Here is a 21,749-nt window from a genome sequence, read left to right on the forward strand (position 1 = left end):
GGTGAAGGTGGAAGTGGTCCTCTTTGCCTCACAATAGGCAAGAGGATAAGTTATTATGCTACTGCGATTGGCCAAAATGTTCTCTCAGGTTTTTCCATGGGATGTTACAGAAAAACCCAAACAAACTTTTGGCCAACACCAGTACATTCGTAGGCTAGAGTGTCATTGAGCTGTTGGATGAGGTTTACAAATAACTTAATGGCTTGAGAAAATAATTATGATGTAACATTTAGTGAAAAGGAACACAAATCCATGTATAAAGCTTTAAAATACATCAGAAGGAAGTTGGTAGTAAAGACACCAAGATATTAACATTAACAACCTAAAGATTTTTTGCTTTCTTCTTTATACTATACTTGCCTTTTCTGACTAGAGCATGTATTACTTTTATAGTAAAAATGGTATTTTAAAATAGCTTTAGAACACATTAACGTTTTCATCTAAAGGGCCACTCAGTACTCTTGTTTCTAATGTTAACATTTTGTATATTGACAGCTATTTCAATCATTTGACTCGGGAAAACCTCTTATTAGTAAAGAGAATCTGCAGGTAAGGATAACATTTTATAAACCTTGGCTATTTAGTGTGGATAATTTTTGAGTCATTTCCATCTATTTGGTGTGTATAATCTTTGTTTTTGAGCACTGCTGTGAATATATTCTTCTATTCTAGTAAAGGGGTTTTACCTCCAAATACTGAAGCCAGCGGTACAGTTGGACCCAAACTGATCTGCTTTTCAGATACAACAAGCATCAATTATTGCTCCTCAATTTTTCAGTTATACATGCATCGTCAGTGTCTTATCTAGCCACGCCAAACATCTAATATTTATCTTAGTTACCTAGTAGCTTTGATCATAAGTAAAGGATTTTCTAATGGGCCACCTGTTCAGTACTGCTTTTACTTAGACCCTTGCCCCAGTCTGAGATGGCCTCTCAACCAGTGTTTGGAAGGTTTTCTTTTCTTTTCTTTTTCAGTTTTTTACTGGAATGTAATCAACACATATTGTTGTGTAAATGTGAGGTGCACAACTGCATTGATTTGATACTTTTATGTATTGCACTATGATTTCCCCTGCAGGGTTAGCTAAAGGAATATTTTCATATAGCATTTTCATAAACAATTCCTCTGACTTTCCCACTACTTTTTACAAAGAGAGGACCAGATTGCCCATCTCATTAAGTTTGTTCTTGTCAATAATTGAATGATTGGGTTTTAAGTTTTTGATGTCCTATGAGCATTTAAGTATATTTTTTCAAGTCATTAAAAAAAATCTTAAGAGTACCAACTATTTGTTCCACTAGAAAGTGTTAATGTGGAAGGTTGGTATGGTGATCATTGTTAATGGAATTGCAGATAGGTGAGTGGTTCATACAGCTAGGTGATGGTTAATGCATCTAGCCAGACACATGTAGTTTTCATTTTTTTTTTTGCTCAGAAATAGCATTCTGTTTCACTAAGTATTAATTTTTATGAAATAATTTTGAGAGACATTTCCTCAAAATTGCTTTATTTTTTCTTCCATAATTTTGATATATCCACCTTTTATTAAATATGTAATCTTATTACTTTTCTATTATTGTTCATTTTATTCCACAAACTTCACTTTTAATTATCCTTCAGGTGACTCATTGTTTTTGTCTTAAAATTTGTTTTAATTTACAACCAAGTTGCCTGACATGGAAGAGCTGGTATTAGGAAGATACAGGTACATATTCAACTTTCATTTTAGTGTTCTGAGACCTTGGAATGTTTCAGAATATTTATTTCTTTCCAGTCATAAATGCCAGGGCATCCTGAAAACACTTCTTTTGGTTTTGGTTATAAAAGTGGTTTGGGGTATAAACAGAATGTCTGTCTGATTTTTTTTTTTTTTAAGAGACTGACAGTATAATGGAAAACCGATTTCTATTAGCTAATTAATTAAAACAGAACTGCTGGTCTGCTTAAGATGCTTCAGATTACATTTTATATTTTCTGTAGAAAGAGAGAGAAAAGAGTGTTAGATAGCATTACTAATTAATCTTCTTTTGATCCTCAAGTGTTTGTGTGTAATTGTCAGGGCTCATTAAATCACTGTTTGCTGTGGATAAAAAAGAGAAACCTTCTCCTACACATCCCTCCACCCCTAACCAGTCTGAAGTTCCTTTTTCTAGATGGAGAATGTCAGCCATTTTCCTAGTACACCCATTTGTTACCAAATCAGTCTCAGAGTTGCTCCATGTCTGGTTCTGATGTGGATATTGTTTTCCACCCTTTACAAGAGGTTAAGCAGGGAGAATGAACAACAGCAACAGACCTCCCCACTGCCAGCATTGGCTCAAAATCTCTCAAACGATGAGATTTTTATTTTTCAGTTTGCATAAGGCAAATAATTTCCTTCTTTTTAGAATCGATAGTCCTGGCATCTGCTTTTTATATTAATTTAACAAATATTTACCAAGAGCCTGTTGTGTACAAAGCACATTCTTGAGCTGTCAAATAAATGCATCAGTTAATCAACAATACGGATTCCAAGCCCTCAGAGAACTTATAGTTTAGTGGGCAAGACTAGTAATAAACATGATATATGTCTAAACATTATAAATGAGTAAATTATGTAGTATGTTAGAAGGTGAACCATGCTGCAGGGGACAATGAACCTAGCAGCCAATAAAGAGGGTACGCTGGAGTTGTAATTTTGAATGAGGCAATCAGCTTAGTCATCACTGAGGTGACATTGGTGAACAGACCTGAAGCAGATAAAGTTGCAAGTCATATGAAATCTGGAGAAAGAATAATCTTAGAACAGGCTACAGTGGGTGCAAAGGCCCTGAGGCAGGATCGCCTACTTAGTGAGGGACACCTTGGCCAGTGTTCCTTGAGTTGTGTGAGTGATGGGAGAACAGTAGGAGACGGGTCAGAGAGGTAACGGGGTGGCTAGTGATGGGGTGCCCAAATGGAGAAGGGCCTTGTAGGGCTTTCATCATCCAGGCTCTTACTCTGAACAAAAGGAGGAGCCACTGGAAGATTCAGGGCAGAGGTGTAGCCTGATCTACTTTTTTTTTTAAATTTATAATTTATTAATTTTTGACTGTTCTGGGTCTTCTCTGCTGCACAGACTTTTCTCTAGTTGCAGAGTGTAGGGACTCCTCTCTAGTTGTGGTACATGGCCTTCTCATTGCAGTGGCTTCGTTTGTTGCAGAGCACGTGGGCTCAGTAGCTGAGGCTCCTGGTTTCAAGAGCATATGCTCAGTAGTTGTGGCACGTGGGCTTTGTTGTTCCACAGTATGTGGGATCTTCCTGAATCAGGGATCAAACCCATGTCCCCTACATTGGTAGGCGGATACTTTATCACTGAGCCACCAGGGAAGCCCTACTTATGTTTTAAAGGGATCATTTTAGCTAATCTGTGGAGTCTACTGTGTGTGTCAGGTACTATTATGGTGCTGTCAATCAGACACATTAGCCAATAAACAATATAGACAAATTCTCAGTCCTCATAGAGCTTATATTTTGTGTGTGTGTGGTGGGGGATGGAAATCAGGAATAAAATTTTGGACATGTTGAGTTTGAGATGTAAGAATTGAGTCAGAAGTTGATTACACGAGTCTTGAGTTAGAAGAGAAGTTGGAGCTAGACACAAAAATGTAGGACTTAGCATTTAGATGAGATTAAAAGCATGAGCCTGATTAAGATCATCTAAGGGGAGAGAATGAGGATACAGAAGGGGACCAAGCCCTGGGACACTACAATACTTAGAGGTCTAGGAGAAGAGGAGGAACCAGCAAAGAAGACTGAAAAGGAGGAGTGGATAGAGTAGGAAAAGAAGCAAGGGAGTGTGGTGGCTTGGAAGCCAAGAGAGGAACATTTTCAAAAGAGGGAAGGTTTAATAGTGTCAAATATTGCTGACAAATGCAGTCCTGTAATTCACCAAGTCTTAAACATTCATTTTAATAAAACATTTAATAGCTCTGCAGTTAGAATGCATTTTACAGTTGCAGGCATATGAATGTTTAATTGGCATATAAAATAATGGTGTCTTAGATTAACATAACATAGCATATGAAGCAGGCTTCCCTGGTGGCTCAGACGGTAAAGAATCCGCCTATAAGGCAGGAGTCCCAGGTTTGGAAGGGACTCCTTGGGTCCTTCCTTTGGGTCAGGAAGATCCCCTGAAGAAGGGAATGGCTACTCACTCCAGTATTCTTGCCTATGAAAACTAAGAATTGAACAATGGCTTTAGCCTAGAGTAGGCCATTGATGACTTTGAACAGAGGATTTCAATGTAAGGATGAAGTATGTTTACAAGAAAATGAAAGGAGAGAGATTGGAATAGTGACAACCTTGTAGGTTGTTGTTGTAAACAAAAGAGAAAATTCGGGTAGTAAATGGAGAGGGAAGTCAGAATGTAGAGAGTTAATCGGTTTTTAAAATGGAGAAGACAGAGTACTGATGAGAATGTCTCTGTAGAAAGGAAACATTTTTTACAAATTGAAGTATAGTTGATATACCATGTTGTATTAATTTCTGCTGTACAGCAAAGTGATTGAGTTATACACATATATACATTCTTTTTCATATTCTTTCTCATTACAGTTTATCATAGGATACTGAATTTAGTTCTCTGCATTCTACAGCTATAGGACCTTGTTGTTTATCCATTCCACATATAATATAGCTTACATATGCTAACTCCAAATTTTCAGTGTATCCCTTCCCTCCCTCCTTCCCTTGGCAAACACAATTCTGTTTACTGTGTCTGTGAGTCTGTTCCTGTTTTATAGATAAGTTTGCTCATGTCATATTTTAGATTCCACGTGTGAGTGATATCATGTGGCATTTGTCAGAAAGGGAACACTTACACTGTAGGAGAGAATGGCTTATCAGACTGGTGGGGATGGGACTGATGACCTAAGTAGCGGCACCAGCCTTAGGGAGCAGGGAGGAAGGCAGGGCAGTGAGGCAGGTGCGTGGGGAGGTGGAGCTGCGGGGTCTGTGGGCACTACTCTGACTGCTTCAATTTGCTCATTTGAGTAGAGGAAGCACGGTTATTTGCTGGGAGGGGCATGGGGGAAGAAGTGTTAGAATTTAGAAACAAAAAGGGCATGAAGTGGTTGTCTAAGGAGAGAGCAAGAGTGAATGGACTGGGAAAATGTAGGATGATGACAGGTGGCACTGAGGCTTGGTCAGGAATGTAAAGTGGGACCACTTAGAACAATTGCCAAGGAAGTGTCTGTGTGCAAGGGAGGGGGCCAGGAAGTTGAGGGAGTCCTCAGCTGGGCATTCTCATGATTGACCCAGAATCTAAGCTGGGAAGGGGTTGCTTGTCTACCTGCTCTTCCTCCTCTTCCAACCTGTGAGCCCTAATTCACTTGAGCTAAAGCAGAGCGGCCAACATGCCTGGCTGGTGAGCTTTTTTAGTTGCTCTATTTTGTCCCCTCCTCGATGCCAGCACCAGGTTCACTCTCATTGCGTGGCAGGGCTGACCTTGTGGGGCAGGTCACCCACTGGTGAGGAACGGCAGTAGTACTGTGGACCTGCTGGCATTGTTGTGATATCATGTTTCTCTCAATGGACTTGCCAATTACAGTCCCTCGTGTCTAGCCCTCCATTCTTTCATCCTGTGCCAAATAAGGACTGTAGAAGGACTGAAGCTAATAATATCTGAGAACAGTATTTTACTACTTTTCCTGATTTTCTTTTTTTTTTCTCCATTGTTTTAGGCACTTGATGATTTAATAAATAAAGGAATGCCTGTAATTCTGACTACAGTCAGCCAGCAACATCTCTTAAATAAGTTTTTAGTTGTTAAAGCATACTTTTTCATAAATGTGGCTGCAACAATAAATTGTGTCCCAGAACAGACAATGAAACCAGTCGGCCATGGAGTTATGAATGAGAAAAGCAAACCAAATCTTCCAAACTTGAAAGGTAACGATTTATTTTATTTTTGCTTATTTCTCTTTTTATTTCCTTTCCCTTCCAATTCCCCACTCTACCCACTATAGTCCATATAAACATTCTAGCAGGTATTCTTTCATAGTTTTCTCTGAGTTCACTTAATGACACACATATGTGCTTATGTCTAGGTGCCATATCCACCAATTTATCTGCATATATGTCTACTTTTTTTACATTATGTGCAGTTGACCCTGGAACAACACAGGTTGGAATTGCGCAGGTCCACTGGTTTATTAAATTTTTTCAATAGTGAATATTTCAATACTGCAAATCTGTGGTTGGTTGACTGCAGATGCTAAACTGTGGATATAGAGGACTGTCTATACCAAGCACCGAGTATAAATTATACATGGATTTTTGACTGCATGGAGGGTCAGTGCCCCTAACCTCTATGTTGATCAACGGTCAGGTGCACATACAAAATCAGATTTGTCATTTGCTTAAGAGATGACGTATTTTTAATTTTTCTGCTTTTTGCAGTTTTTATGTAGAAAACTTTGCTAAGCCACCCCAAGTCAACTGCTTTGCTTTGTCTCCTATCTTGGCTGTGTGGTATTCTATGCTGTGAACATCCCATGATTTATTCAACCATTCCTTTGTTGTATGTTCATTTTGTTTCCAGGATATGGAGTATTTGCATATCGCTAGATACTGCCATATCCAGGGATATGCAGAAGCACTACATATCCATATTATAGTATATATTTCTATGGGATAAGATATCCATGGATGGAATTTATAGCCCATATATACATACAAAACTATATAAGCATTTTGCAAATGTAATAATGTTGCCTTAAAATAGTTTTTTTTAACTACTAAGTATGATATTAACTGTCCTTGATCAGGTAGAGGAATTTCTCTTCTGTTCCTAAGTTGTTGAGTAAGATTTTATTATGAAAGGGTGTTCAGTTCAGTTCAGTTCAGTCACTCAGTTGTGTCCGACTCTTTGCGACCCCATAGACTGCAGCATACCAGGCTTCCCAACATACCAACTCCTGGAGTTTACTCAAACTCACGCCCATCGAGTCAGTGATGGCATCCAACCATCTCATCCTCTGTCATCCTCTTCTCCTCCTGCCTTCCATCTTTCCCAGCATCAGGGTCTTTTCCAATGAGTCAGTTCTTCTCATCAGGTGGCCAAAGTATTGGAGTTTCAGCTTCAGTATTAGTACTTCCAATGAATATTCAGGACTGATTTCCTTTAGTATGGACTGGTTGTATCTCCTTGCAGTCCAAGGGACTCTCAAGAATCTTCTCCAACACCACAGTTCAAAAGCATCTATTCTTCAGCATTCAGCTTTCTTTATAGTCCGATTCTCACATCCACACATGACTACTGGAAAAACCATAGTTTTGTCAGCAATGTCTCTGCTTTTTAATATGCTGTCTAGGTTGGTCATAGCTTTTCTTCCAAGGAGCAAGCATCTTTTAATTTCATGGCTGCAGTCACCACCTGGAGTGATTTTGGAGCCCAAGAAAATAAGTCTGTCACTGTTTCCATTGTTTACCCATCTGTTTGCCATGAAGTGATGGGACCAGATGCCACGATCATAGTTTTTGAAAGTTGAGTTTTAAGCCAGCTTTTTCACTTTCCTCTTTCACTTTCATCAAGTGGCTCTTTAGTTTCTCTTCGCTTTCTGCCATAAAGGTGGTATCATCTGTGTATCTAAAGTTATTGATATTTCTCCTGGCAATCTTGATTCCAGATTGTGCTTTATCCAGCCCAGCATTTTGCATGATGTACTCTGCATATAAGTTAAATATAGTGTTGGATTTTATTAAATGTTTTTCCTGTGTCTATTAAGATGATTATATGTTTTTTATTTTGTATTCTATCAATAGGGTGTATTGGTTGATTTTTGAGTGTTTAATCATCTTTGCTTTCTTGGGATAAATCCCACTGGTCATGGTGTAAAATCTTTATATATATTCCTGGATTGTTTTCTAGGATTTTCTTAAAGATTTTTGCATCCATATTCATATGATATATTATGTAGTTTTTTCTTATGATGTCTTTGTCTAGTTTTGGTATCAGAATAATATTGACCTCTGTTTTAAAGTGTAAGTTTTATTATTATTCAGGTATGGTAAGGCCAACTGTGGAGAAGGAAATGGCAACCCACTCCAGTATTCTTGCCTTGATAATCCTGTGGACAGAGGAGCCTGGCGGGTTACAGTCCATGGGATCACAGAGTTGGATACGACTGAGCGACTAACACTTTCACACAAACGCTTAAGGCCAACAGATCAGGAACTGACTGCCAGTGAAAACATAGTTTGTTACTTAGAGCCCCCAAGAGGGAGGGGCCTAATACAACATGGGACCGCTGCTCAGGAGGCAGAGAGGGCCAGAGGAAGATGTGGGTCAGACTCTTCCCGGGGTTTCTCCATACCAACCTTCAGGCATTTGTCTTCTATCCTTGTCTCTCTCACAGTTTCCCTTAGGGAAGAAGACCACAACCCAGATCTTTCTTCTGGGCCCTCCATCCTCAGCTGACCCTTAGCTCCAGAGCCTCCTAATTTAGGAGAAGAGCCAGGTAGGTTGAAGTTGGAAGAAGGGAGGAAGTCAAGAGTGTTCAGTTCCATGATATTCAGGACTCCCTGTTCCACTTGGCAAACTTAGCCTCTTTACGTGCGTCATTTGTGCATTAATTCCTAGTCAAATAGGACTTGTCATTTTTCTCCCTTTTGTAGTCTAGAAGCCAGGCTTACTAAAGCAGGCAAAGACTGCGATATAAATTGTCTCAGTTCTCCCTTGCTCAGAATGAGGGCTGGCTTTGGATCGTAGGTAGGAATGTCAAGATGTTTGAGGAGTGTAGGTTGTGCTGTTCCAAATGGTCTCACTCTCTGGTCTTAGAGTGAGGGGCTGGTGCAGATCAGCAGTACTGACACCTCCAAGGAGATCTTACTGAGATATTATAAACATCTAGAAGTCTCAGAATACTTTGAGAACCATATAGGGTCACAGGTGAGGAACCACTACTTTGTATCAGTGATTGATTAACTTGAATGGCATCAACAAACATATGAAAGATCCTTTCAGAATTGTCTTGGAGAAGGAAATGGCAACATTCTCCAGTGTTCTTGCCTGGAGAATCCCTTGGACAAAGGAGCCTGGTGGGCTACTCCATGGGGTCATAGAGTTGGACACAACTGAGTGACTGACACACACACACACACACACACACAATTTGTTTTAAGAATCAGCCGTAGTCTTCTATAGAGTATGATATTTGAGGACCATTGTATATAGCAATATATTTCTAATTATCATTGTGGTTGATTTTTAAACATTAAATTTTCCAACTAATGATAAGTTTTATAAATTAGAATTCACATTTAAGCTAACCATAGATATATGTAGTTCTTCTAAAATGTTGTGTTTTGTAGAGATGTGTTTAAAGGATGAGGGAGGCTCACTTTGTCATCTGACAAAATTGAAAGAGAACTTTGCTCTTAGCACACTAAAGGTAAGTTTAAAAAAAAAAATTCTCAAATCATAGTGAATCAGTTACCACAATGCCCACTCTTAGGCCCTGGCCAGGCCAACCTTCACGTTTGTGCTTACTGTTGGGAAATCTGTTAGCTTTTCTTTCCCAAGCATGGGTTGGGGCCAGAGATGGGTCTACTCCCCATGAAAAAAGCAGATGCTGAGTGGTGTCAGACTTTGACCTTTTAACTCAGGTAAGTTGGTGGGGAAAATAAGATTTATTATTTGACGGGATCTAAGCTCTCCATACCCTGTTTGGCATCTCCTAATCGTAACAGTGATTCACAACAGCGACAACAACAGAACCATTTATTTGGTACTTACTATTATACATGACAGGCACTTTGCATTATATTTAATTCTCACAACTCCGTGATGTACCTGTTAATCATTTTTGAACTATATTGTGCTGAACGATGAATAAATTGAGGCTTAGACAGTAAGAAATTCACTAGTGCCATGTAATTGATAAAATACAGATCATGTTCTTAACCATTATACTAAATTACCCTAGTCCTTATATAATATTTACTGCCCTATACAAAGAAGTCTTCAGAGACCTGTTCCTTGAAAGTTTGGTTGGGCTCTTTCTCTTTTTTCTCTAATTAGTACTTATTGTCCACCTTAAAATCTTGTTATCTTCACATTACAAGTTAGATGAGCATAGTTTAATTTGAAATACAGTTGATCCTTATTGTTTACAGATTCAGTATTTGCTGATTTGCTTATCTGCTAAAAGTTACTTGTAACCTCCAAATCAAAACCCTTGGCTCTTTGGTGGTCATTTGGGGACCTGCACAGAGCATAGAAGAATTGGATTTTTCTGACATGCACATTCTCAGCCAAGTTGAACAACACGATGGTGACTTTTTGTTTCCACTCTCATACTATAAACAAGTATCCCTTTTCATGGTATATTTATTGCCAAACTTTTCACATTTTTGTGGGGGTTTTGTCATTTCATTATTTGAAATGGCCCCTAAGCATAAAGCTGAAGTGCTGTCTAGTAATCCTAAGTTCAAGAAGGCCGTGATGAGCCTTTTGGAGAACATGTGTATGTTAGACAAGCTTCAGTCAGGCATGAATTATAGAGCTCCTGGCTGTGAGTTCAGGGATAATGAATCTACATTATATATTCAATTATATGTCTTTAAACATAGACACACATTAAACAAGATTACATATTGATCAGCTGACAAAAAATGGTGTGACCAGAGGCTTGTAGGAACCTATCCCTGTATTTCCCCTAGGAGTAATGCTTCAGCATTCACTGACTCAGTGTTGGCAGGAACTTTCTAGAACACAGCTTCTGTGAATAAGCAAGTATGGGCATCAGCTGTGTGTGCAGTAAAGGGCCACTGTCCTGCACCTTATTCCTGCCATTACTGCCCTTTTCATTCTCTGCTAACTTTTCCTGTTCACTGAGCTCTCTTCTCTGATGCTTTTGTTCAGATTTCCTTTTTGCTCTTCCATTCATTGTTACTTTTTAGTACGTAAAAAATGCTTGCTGAGTAAGGATGAGACATGGTTTGTATTATGTCTGGACTTGGGTAACTGCGTGGTATTCTTTCTTTAGTCAATTTTACTGACAGAAGCTGAAGACAGACTCAACACCCTTCTGTCGGAGATGGACCATCTAAGCCATAAGGACCTCTCTCAGTGTTCTGCTGGCGAACTGGAGATTGTAGTGGAGGTCAGACTGCAGCTGGCTGCCATTGCCCTGCAGAGACACCGGGCAGCATACAGGCGAGTATCTGCACACATGATTTCTTCCTCACCCTGATTTGTTCAATATATCTCAATTTTATGTAAGCTTCAAAAATTCCTAGATTAATAGAGCAGACTTAGGATTCAGGGTTTTTTTTTTCACATGTTACTACACTTAAAACTATAGTCCTCAACAAATGAGTTGGTTTATTAAAGCACATAGCTCGGATGTTTTATGTCAAACATTAGCAAATTCACAGATCTCTCCTTTTCAGAATTAATCTATTTTTTTAAAAGGCAGAATCTAAATTCCTTATAGCTTTTTACAAATTACACCTGTGGAGTATTTTTTCCAACCAATAACAATATTAAAAATTAACTCTATTTTAAAAAAGTTACTATGAACTATGCTGTGCTGAATCATTGAATAAACTGTTGTAAGTGGCAGATTTTTTAAATGTGATGCAATTGCTAATGTCAGATTTTTCCTTTCATCTGTTCATTGATTGATTCATTTATAGTGATCAGTATCTGTTGACATTGCTAAGTCGCTTCAGTCGTGTCTGATTCTTTGTAACCCTATGGACTGTAGCTTGCAAGGCTCCTCTGTCCGTGGGACTGTCCAGGCAAGAAGACTAGAGTGGGTTGTCATGTGCTTCTCCAGGGGATCTTCCCGACCCAGGGATTGTAACAACATCCCTTACGTCTCCTGCATTGGCAGGCGTGTTCTTTACCACTAGTGCCACCGGGGGCTTCTCCCACCTGTCTGTAGTGTGGGAAACCTAAGTTAGATCACTTTTCACTTTCTTTCATCTGCTGAGTACCTTGCTGTAGGGCTCTGTTCTAGACACTGAGGATACAAAGATGAATAGAATACAGTTTCTGTATTCAAAAGCTCATAGACGGTTAAAATACTTCTCAATGATTTTTTAATATTGAATAATATAGAAATATACTTTAAAGAGCTTCCCATATCAGTTATGATAATCACCTCTATCATTAGTATACTTTCAATAGTGATGTTTTGAATAATGAGCAAATTTCTTATATTAACATTCATTCATTCAAAAAATAATTTAGGGGCATCTACAATATGCTAGGCACCGTCCTAAGTTCTGTATCCCAGTAGACAAAAAGTACATAACAATATTGACAAAAATCCTACCCTCATAGAGTTTATAATCTAATAGAAGATAAGCAGGCTGACGATAAACTGTAAACCTAACAGTTAGGTAAACTGTATAGTGTGGCCAAAAATAAGTGTTACGGAGAATATCTGAAGGCAGGAGGAGGAGGAAGGTTATCCTTTTAAAATTGTGCTATTGTAGTAAAGAGAATGACTCCACTTAGATGTTCATTAACTGACTGCTCCCACTCCCCCTTCTCGTGCCCCATGCCCAGACAAGCTCCACTTAGATGTTCATTAACTGACTGCTCCCACTCCCCCTTCTCGTGCCCCATGCCCAGACAAGCTCCACTTAGATGTTCATTAACTGACTGCTCCCACTCCCCCTTCTCGTGCCCCATGCCCAGACAAGCTCCACTTAGATGTTCATTAACTGACTGCTCCCACTCCCCCTTCTCGTGCCCCATGCCCAGACAAGCTCCACTTAGATGTTCATTAACTGACTGCTCCCACTCCCCCTTCTCGTGCCCCATGCCCAGACAAGCTCCACTTAGATGTTCATTAACTGACTGCTCCCACTCCCCCTTCTCGTGCCCCATGCCCAGACAAGCAGAGAAGAAAGCCTAGTCGCCCCCTCCTTTGGTGCTGGTGGGAAGTCTAAACCACACAGACCCTGACCCACATGTGGGAAACCTTAACCCAGCACCGCCCGTTAACCACCATAAAGCCCAGTCAGTTACCTTTCTCTTTCCTCTTTAGACATTTTCAACCTGTTTGGGAGGCTGCTGTGCTCTTCCTGGATAGTTTCCCTATGGAAGTAATCATCCTCTTCGTAGTCTTCTTGATGTGCTTGGCATCAGTGTTGACATATAACCCAAATCTGGTGTGGTCAGGGTAGACTTTATGATGAGGTGACATCTGAACAAATAAATACGGGGGTTGTCCATGCAAATACTTGTAGACAGAGTGTTGCAGGCTGTGGGAACATGCCTAATACACGTTTGAGGGATAGCACAGGGTCTCTTGTGGCTAGAATGGAGCAAGTGAGAGTTTTCAGAGATCCTCAAAGATGTACTTGGTGGGGGAGGCAGATCATAAGGGATCTTGTGGCCAAGGTGAAGATTCTGGCTATTCCTCTGAGAGAACTAGGGAGTCATTATATTGTTTTGAGCAGAAGAATGACATGATCTGATTTTCACTTCCAAGGGATGACTCCAGTTGTTAGGTGGAGAATTGATTGTAGGAGAGAAAGGGTTTGAAAGCAGAGAGATCAGCTGGGGAAGCTGTTATAAAAAGAAAGATGTTAGTGGCTCTGAAAAGGGTGGTAGCACTGAGGATGGTGATAAGCCATTGGATTCTGGGTATATTTTGAAAGTAGAACCGTTAGAATCTGCTGATGCATTAGCTGTAGAGTAGTGAGAAAGAGAGAAGAGTTACAAAAGAAATTGTCCCTCACCAAAATGGGGAAGACTGCAGAGGTGCAGCTTATTTAGGGGAAAGATCTAAAGTTACATTTTGTATGTGTTTAGATTGAGATGTCCCTTTGAGGTACAATTGGCAATATCAAATATTCTTGGAGTCTTTAGAATATAGATAGTATTTAAAGCCTCTGTTTTTTAAAATGTGTATTTATTTATTTGTTTGGGTGCCCCAGGTCTTAGCTGTGGCATGGGGCATGTAGGATCTAGTTCCCTGACCAGGAATTGAACCTGGGCCCCCTGCATTGGGAATGCAGCAGAATCTTAGTTACTGGACCACCAGGGAAGTCCCTTAAAGCCTTTATAAAGAATGAGATTCCTTAAGGAGTGTGAGTAGATGAATGAAAGAAAAAGACCAAGGACTGAGGGTTGGGCATGGTAAAAGATTGGGGAGAAAACGAGGAACCAGCCAAGGAAACTGAGAAGAAATGACTAGTAAAAGAAAAAAAAAAAAAAAAAAAAACCCAAGAGATTATGAAATCCGGAAAGCCACGTAAAGAAAGTGTGTCAAGGAGAATAGAGCGATCAGCTGTGCCAAGAGCTCCAGGTAGATTGAGATGAGAACATAGAATTGGCAATTGGATGATTTATAAATGTGGACATCACCAGTATTTTGTACTTTGACAGGAGTAATTTTAGAAGGTAATGGGGAAAGAGCATGTTTAGAGTGGTTTTATGATAACACGGGAGGAGAGAAATTGGAATGAGCAAGTAAAGATGATTCTTTTGAGGAATTTTCATGTAAAGGGAAGTTAGAGGAATAGGGTAAAGTTGGTAGAAGTAGGATCAAGACAAGTTTTTTTGAGATAAGAGCAACAATAATGTATTATATACTGTATATCAGTATATACAGTATATACAGTATATACTGATATACACTGATAATATCAGTATTATATACTGATGAAAATGACCCAGTAGAGAGAGTGAATTCGATGCTCTGATATAATTTGTACACAGTAGGGTAGGATCCCAGTCCAGTCTTCTCTGTTTCTCTAATACAGAATAAAATTATCCCCTAGGTTGGGATTTCAGAAAGGTCTCTGGGGACTAGCCAGGAACCTGCTTTCTGCCTGCGCTGAGTATAGTTGGAAAAAGAGTAGCCCAAGACAAATAAGTTCCTCAGATGGATGCTTTTGGCAAGTGCAGGGTCCAAACTGGCACTGACAGTGAGAGGCAGAAACCTTAAGATATTAACTTTGAAACTGGCCTTGACATCACAAAGCTGGAGCAAAGACAAAGCCAAAGTTGTCTCATAGAGATTAACTTAGGAAATGCAGGACTCCCATGGAAAATAACTGCCGGTAAAGCTAACACAGAGGCAAATATCATAAACCAAATGAAGAAACATCCTCAGAAGAGAGCAGACAATAAATGGCAGACTTTGCAGCCCAAGAAATGAACTGTTCAAAGATGTGAAGGATGGATGAGAATGAGACAAGATTATAAAAGAAATAGGTGAATTTAGGGGAAAAAAACTAGAGATTTTAGAACTGAAAAATATCATTGAATGAAAAGAAGAAATGATAAAATTAGATGGAAACAATTTTTTTCCTCTCCTTTCTCAGTATACTGAAATTCTGTGCATTAGGTTCTATGCATTGGGTCCAGAATTTGGAAAGGGACTTAATTTTTTTAGATGGACATTCTCTTTAAACAGGAGAAGTATTCCTGCAGCCTTCACAAAGGGGAAGTCAGTTCAGCAGAACCCCCCCTTTGCTTGTACTTAGATTGGTAACATACAATCATCTCACTATTGCCTTGATTGAAGGCTTTTCCATGGTTGGTGTTGTTCAATTGCTAAATTGCAACCTCATAGACTGTAAGCTCGCTGGGCTCTACTGAGTCCACATCTAAATTTGATTTTATGTTGGAGACAGTACAGGTTTGGGGGAATTTATAAATTTTTGTGGTTTCTAAGCAGCGATGAAAATCCATAAAGTCTGTTTGGGGCAGTGATTTTCAAATGTGGTCTGCAGATCTTTGGATGTTCTGAGACTCTTTCAGGGAGGTCTGTGAGGTTAGAACTATTTTTATAGTAGTTTATAACATAGTAAACTATGTGTATAATAGTTTATAAAATGAAGATTTTTTTGCCTTTTCTGTGTGTTGTTATTTGCAACTTCCATCAGCTCACCATGAATCAAAGCAGTGACACCAAAGCAAACTAGTTGTCCTTCTGTTCTTCACTGCTGTGTGCTTGCGATTAAAAAAAAAAAAAAAGGCAGATTCACTTTAAGAATGCTTTTGCTGAAGCAGTAGAATCTGTTACATTCATAAATACCTATTCTTAAATAAATTTGTAATAATCTGTGGGAATATATTAAGTGGGAAGTGTACCTCAAGCACTTTCACTGCGTAGCATAGTCTGATGGCTGTCTTGAGGAAGAGAATGCATGTGGATGAATTGAGAGCTGGATAAGCTGTTTTTCTCATGGAACAACATTTTTGTTTATAAAAACAACTGAAAAACCATGATTATTCAGACTTGGGTATTTGACAGGCATTTTGTTGAAAATGAGTGAAATGAACATGCCATTTCTAGGAAAACAACTAATTGTTTTTGTTGCCAGTGATAAAATCTAAACTTGCATGAGAAAACTGGAGTTTTGGAAAATTTGTATTTGCCATCATGAGTTTGACAGTTTTCAAATGCTTAGATTTTTTGGATGAGACTGGTGGTGACATTAATGGGCATTGCTTTTTAAAAATTGTATAATGAAATGCTTCAACATCAAGAGGATCTGTATAATTCAGGGAGCTTATGTTTTCTAAATGACCACATATGATGTTCCCAAATCCTGGTTAACAAGAAAGACCATTAGGTTTTCATGTAACTGAGTAGGAAAAGCGCATCAGTGGATGGTATTACATTTCACGTAACAACAAACTTAAGAAACTATAATTTGTTGGGCTTCCCTGGTGGCTCAGACAAGAATCTGCCTGCAATGTGGGAGGCCTGGCTTCGATCCCTGTGTTGGGAAGATCCCCTGAAGGAGGGCACAGCAATGCACTCCAGTATTCTTGCTTGGAAAATCCCCATGAACAGAGGAGCCTGGCGGGCTACCATTCATGGGGGCACAAAGAGTCTGACATGATTGAGCAACTAAGCATATCATTTGTCACATGTTGGTATAGTATCAAGGAGGAATATTGACAATTATCCGAAGAGGCTCTTAAAATACTCCTCCCATGTCTAGTCACTATCTGTGTGAGGCAAAGTCTTCTGTACTTCAACCAAACATTATGTCAGAACAGACTGACTAGTCTTCTATTCAGCAGATTTTCTCTTTTCAAGTCAGATATTAAAGAGATTTGCAGAATGCAAAAACAGTGGCATCTTTCTCACTATTTTTTGTTTTTGAAAATATATTTTCCATAAAATACATTATTTATATTAAAATTAATGAGTTTTTATTTTTAAATGAATTAGTAAATGTTAATGAATTTAAACATGACTCAATTTAATTTCCAATATGGTAAATATTGATAGAGCTCTTTGATAGTTCTCAATAATTTTTAAGAATGTAAATGGGTGTTGAGATTAAAAAAAACTTGGGACCCACTGGGTTAAAGTATTGTCACATTTGTAACTATCTTTAAACTATACTGGTAGTTGGTTAAAATAGGCTTACATGGCTCAGAGGGTAAAGAATTGGCCTGCAATGCAGGAGACACAGGAGACATGGCTTCGATCCCTGGGGTGCTAAGATCCCCTGGTGGAAGAAATGGCAACCCACCCCACTATTCTTGCCTGGGAAATTCTATGGACAGAGGAGCCTGGTGGGCTACAGTCCAAAGGATTGCAAAGAGTCAGACACGACTGAGCGACTAAGTAGTGCTGCTGCTGCTGCTAAGTAGCTTCAGTCGTGTCCGACTCTGTGCAGCCCCAGAGACGGCATAATAATACACCATTTTCCCCACTGAAGTTTGAAGACAAAGGAACTTTTACTATATTATTTCCTATAGAAAATAAATGATTTGAATATATAATATGTAAATATATATTTAGAAAATATTTATGTATCTTAATGTGTATTATATATATGATTTTGTGTGTTATCACTATATAGAATATATATGTATATCTATATATGGAAAATAATGAACATATGATTTCCCATGGTGGCAAATGGAACTGTTTTTTCCAAACTGTGTCTCAGAGAGCAATAGCAACTGTGGAAAATAGTTCTTGTCTCTTACTTTCTTTGTTTGCCCTGCTCTCTACATGTCTTATATATACCCTTTTAGTGTGGAGGATAAGAGTGATTTTTTTTTTTTTTTTAGTGAAGAAGAATGAAGTGAGAAACTAAACATTAAAAAATAGCATAGAAAGGAATGTCACAACAGAACTTTAATTTGACAACCAGATAGATGTATGCAAATAATATGCAAGTATACCAGAATCGCACCAATTTTAAGTCCATGAGCCAGGCCCTTGGGACAAAACCTGCAAAAACTTTGCCACTGCTGGCTGTTAGTGACAGCATTGTCACTTGGGAAAGCCTACTGTCAGGATGAATGTGTTTTTGCAGGTGAACTTCACCCTCTGTGAGCTTCTGTTTGGGCACTGCTGAGAGTGTTGGACAGTCCCTTTTCCAAATGATGGTTAGCTTGACATTTCATGATTCTTCTAATAAAATTATGTGTCAAGGAAATTGAAAGGCACGTTCCCTTGGGTGACAGGTGGAGTGAGCCACATAGATTTTATGAGAACAAACTGACCATGTTTGTCATGAATGTTAATAAGAAATAAATGGGATCAAAGTTACGCAAACAGTATTTCTACTCCTTTCAGGGCTGCCTCTCTATTTCAGAATCTTGTCTTCTTTTTTTTTAAATGTTCCTTTCTGTTCTCCTTTGTATTTAATTTATTGTCTAAGTCGGATAACATTTGAGCCTTTTAATTTTGTGTCAGAATGAAATGTCCTTCTGTTGGGATTCAGACTGTTTATAGTCAGTAATCCTCTTACACTTTCTGTCTGCCTAGTGCAGAGGAGAAACTAGAAGTTTTCCATTGTGCAACTAAGCAGTACCACGTGGATTAAGACATACCAGTACGTTTATATTTTATTCACTAAGTTTTGGGGTTTGCAAGATTCCAAACCCTGTATCTCATTTCTCTTGAAATCAGAATTAGGCCTTCAGATCAGAAGAGTGAGATAAGTACTGTTTTCTTCTTCCAAGGTCTCTAGTTGCTATCCTGTGCTAACTCTGAAGCTACTGAATAAACAAAGTGCATTAGAAATGTGTATGTAGCCTGCAGGGAGGAAGGGTGTAGGGGAGAGGAGATTCTGTACCTGTATGCAAACCCCATAAACATTATACTTTTGTTTGTTTGTTTGTTTCTTGCTTGCTTGTTTGATTTTAATTTTCTTTTAAATAGTAAGTTTAGATCATCACAAGCCATATTTTAGAAAATACAAGTATCTAAACCAGTTTAATGACGGAGTAAAATCCTGAGAGTTTGAAATTCAGTAATGGCTGAAAAGCTTTGATGCTGGTTAACAACTCAGAAAAAAAATCAATTTAGTCCTTGCATTTTCCCTGTCCAACTTTATACAATAATGACAGCTAGGAGGATTATAGCAAGGAAGCACTGAATACTGTCTGTTTGCTGAGCATTCCTGTTTGCTGAGAGCATCCTGCTCTCAATAGAATGTCAACTCCGTGAGGTCAGGTACTGTATCCATAACCCCTACATTTGCTTCTGGCCTATAGCAGGTGCTCAATACATATTTTTGAGCATATAAAAGACTAAGTACCTCATTTAATATCCTTAAGATAACCCCATTTAATGAAGCTTACTGAGTAGAATGAAGGCAAAAGACATTAAAAAGCTGAACAAAGAGGGCCTTTTATATCGTGCAAGGTACAGTTAACAATAATTAGATAGTAATATAAATGTGGGACCAAGTAACCCTGTGCCAGGATAAACAAAACGCAGTGTGTTAGAATTGTAAAAAGGAAAAGGCCACATTATAGAAGAAGGATGAATCTGAGAATGCGGCAGGCGCCAGTGGCCTGGGTTCTGATCCTGCCTCCCCTTTCTACCCAAGTCACCTTTGTTGTTGTTCAGTGGCTCAGTCGTGTGTGACTCTCTGTGACTCTCTGGACTACCGCATGCCAGCCTTCCCTGTCTATCTCCTGGAGTTTGCTCAAACTCATGCCCATTGAGTCACCTTGCTGCTGCTGCTGCTAAGTCGCTTCAGTCATGTCCGACTCTGTGCGACCCCATAGACGGAAGCCCACCAGGCTCCCCCGTCCCTGGGATTCTCCAGGCAAGAACACTGGAGTGGGTTGCCATTTCCTTCTCCATGAGTCACCTTAGGCAAGTCATTTCTGGGTCTCAATTAACTCATCTATCAAATAGGGATGATAATAATACATACTTTGTAGGTTTGTGGTGGGGATTAAGTCAATTAATTCACAGAAAGCACTTAACATAGCACCTGGCAGGTGGTAAACACAGTAAATACCAGTTACCATTTTAAAAAAAGATTGAGGGAAGACGAGACAGAGGATATCTTTTAATACAACACGTGGATGCATACCAAAAAAAAAAAAGGCTTTAAAATGTAATGAAGATCTGAGCATATGTACATACCTTGGGGGCCTATACACAGAGACTATACCTTCTTAGAAGTATCCCTGGACCCTGATGAAGCTGGTTTCTTGGCCAGAAACCTCACCCAAAGGAGATGGTGTACTGGCCACAGCCAGGGAGGCTTCTGGAAGGAGGACTGGGGAAATGACATGATCTGATTTACATCTTGAAGAGAGATCGATGTGACCAGAGTAGGAACCAGGACCACAGGGGTGGGAGCCATATCAGACAAACTGGCCAGGAAGTTCCCACAGCTGTCTGGCCTGGAGATGTTGGTGGCTTGGATGGAGGCATTAGCAGTAGCAGTGAAGGAAGGAAGGAGCTGCTGGATAGTATCCAGATTTGAAGGTGAAGCCGACAGAACTTGTTGACAGATTGAACATGGAGCGGGAGGCAAAGGGGAAGCAGTGGTGATACTGGGCTCTTGATCTGGGGTAGAGAACAAGAAGGAGGAGTAGGTTTGGTGGAGGAGGTGGAAGGGAGAAGGAGGTGGAGGGGCTCTGCTTTTAATCCATCCTAGTTTCCTAGGCCTTCTAAACAGTTCATGAGGTTCTCACGACATGTGTACTGGGGTGGTTTGCCATTTCCTCCTCCAGTGGGCAGATTTGCTATTCCCTCCTCCCAAGGGCAGAAGGAGCAGAGGGCGTCAGAGGATGAGATGGCTGGACAGCATCACCAATGCAACAAATGTGGATTTGGACAAACCGCGGGAGATGGTGGGTGAGGGACAGTGAGGCCTGGCGTGCTGCAGTCCATGGGGTCACAAAGAGTTGGGCATGACTGGGCGACTAAACAACATGTTTCCTAGGGCTAACATAACAGAGTACCCAAGACTGTGTCTTAAAACAACAGGATTTTATAGTCTCACAGTTCTGGAGGCTGACTGTCCAAAAATCAGGGCGTTGGCAGGACCCCGCTCTTTTTGACAGCTCTGGAGGGAGCCCTTCCTCACCTCTTGTTGCTTGTCAGCGATCTTCGGTGTTCTGCATTATGCGTGATGGAGAGGTGCATCACTCCAGTCATGGGCTGCCTTCTCCCCATGTGTCTTCACATCAGCTTCCCTCTGGGCATGTCTGTTTCTCTGTCCATGTCTGTCTTTCTGTCCAAATTCCCCCCATTTGTAAGGACACTGGTTATATTGGAATGGGGCTTTCCAGGTAACACTAGTGGTTTCCAGGTAACACAGCTGCCAATGCAGGTGACGTAAGAGACACAGGTTCGATTCCTGGGTCAGGAAGATCCCCTGGAGAAGGAAATGGCAACTGTCTCTAGTATTCTTGTCTGGAGAATCCCATGGATAGAGGAGCCTGGCAGTCTATAGTCCATAGGGTCGCAAAAAGTCAAACACAATGAAGCGACTTAGCACAGCATGTAGCACATGCATAGGGTCCACCC

At 39.8% G+C, this 21,749-nt stretch overlaps 1 protein-coding gene across 11 annotated transcripts in view; it reads left to right on the forward strand.

Annotated features, from left to right (window-relative positions):
* CFAP54 (cilia and flagella associated protein 54) overlaps positions 1–21,749 on the forward strand; it is a 312,009-nt gene that overhangs the window by 190,844 nt on the left and 99,416 nt on the right. For 10 of the 11 annotated variants that reach the window (XM_002687523.7, XM_024992507.2, XM_024992508.2 and 7 more), the window contains 4 exons: positions 496–549; positions 5,706–5,913; positions 9,337–9,416; positions 11,013–11,182. In XM_002687523.7, coding sequence (XP_002687569.6) covers positions 496–549; positions 5,706–5,913; positions 9,337–9,416; positions 11,013–11,182 — 512 coding nt within the window. The remainder of the gene's footprint in view (positions 1–495; positions 550–5,705; positions 5,914–9,336; positions 9,417–11,012; positions 11,183–21,749) is intronic. The other variant, XM_024992506.2, reaches the window with a different exon arrangement.

The sequence above is a fragment of the Bos taurus genome, chromosome 5 (assembly GCF_002263795.3).
Source record: "Bos taurus isolate L1 Dominette 01449 registration number 42190680 breed Hereford chromosome 5, ARS-UCD2.0, whole genome shotgun sequence".
NCBI lineage: Eukaryota > Metazoa > Chordata > Mammalia > Artiodactyla > Bovidae > Bos > Bos taurus.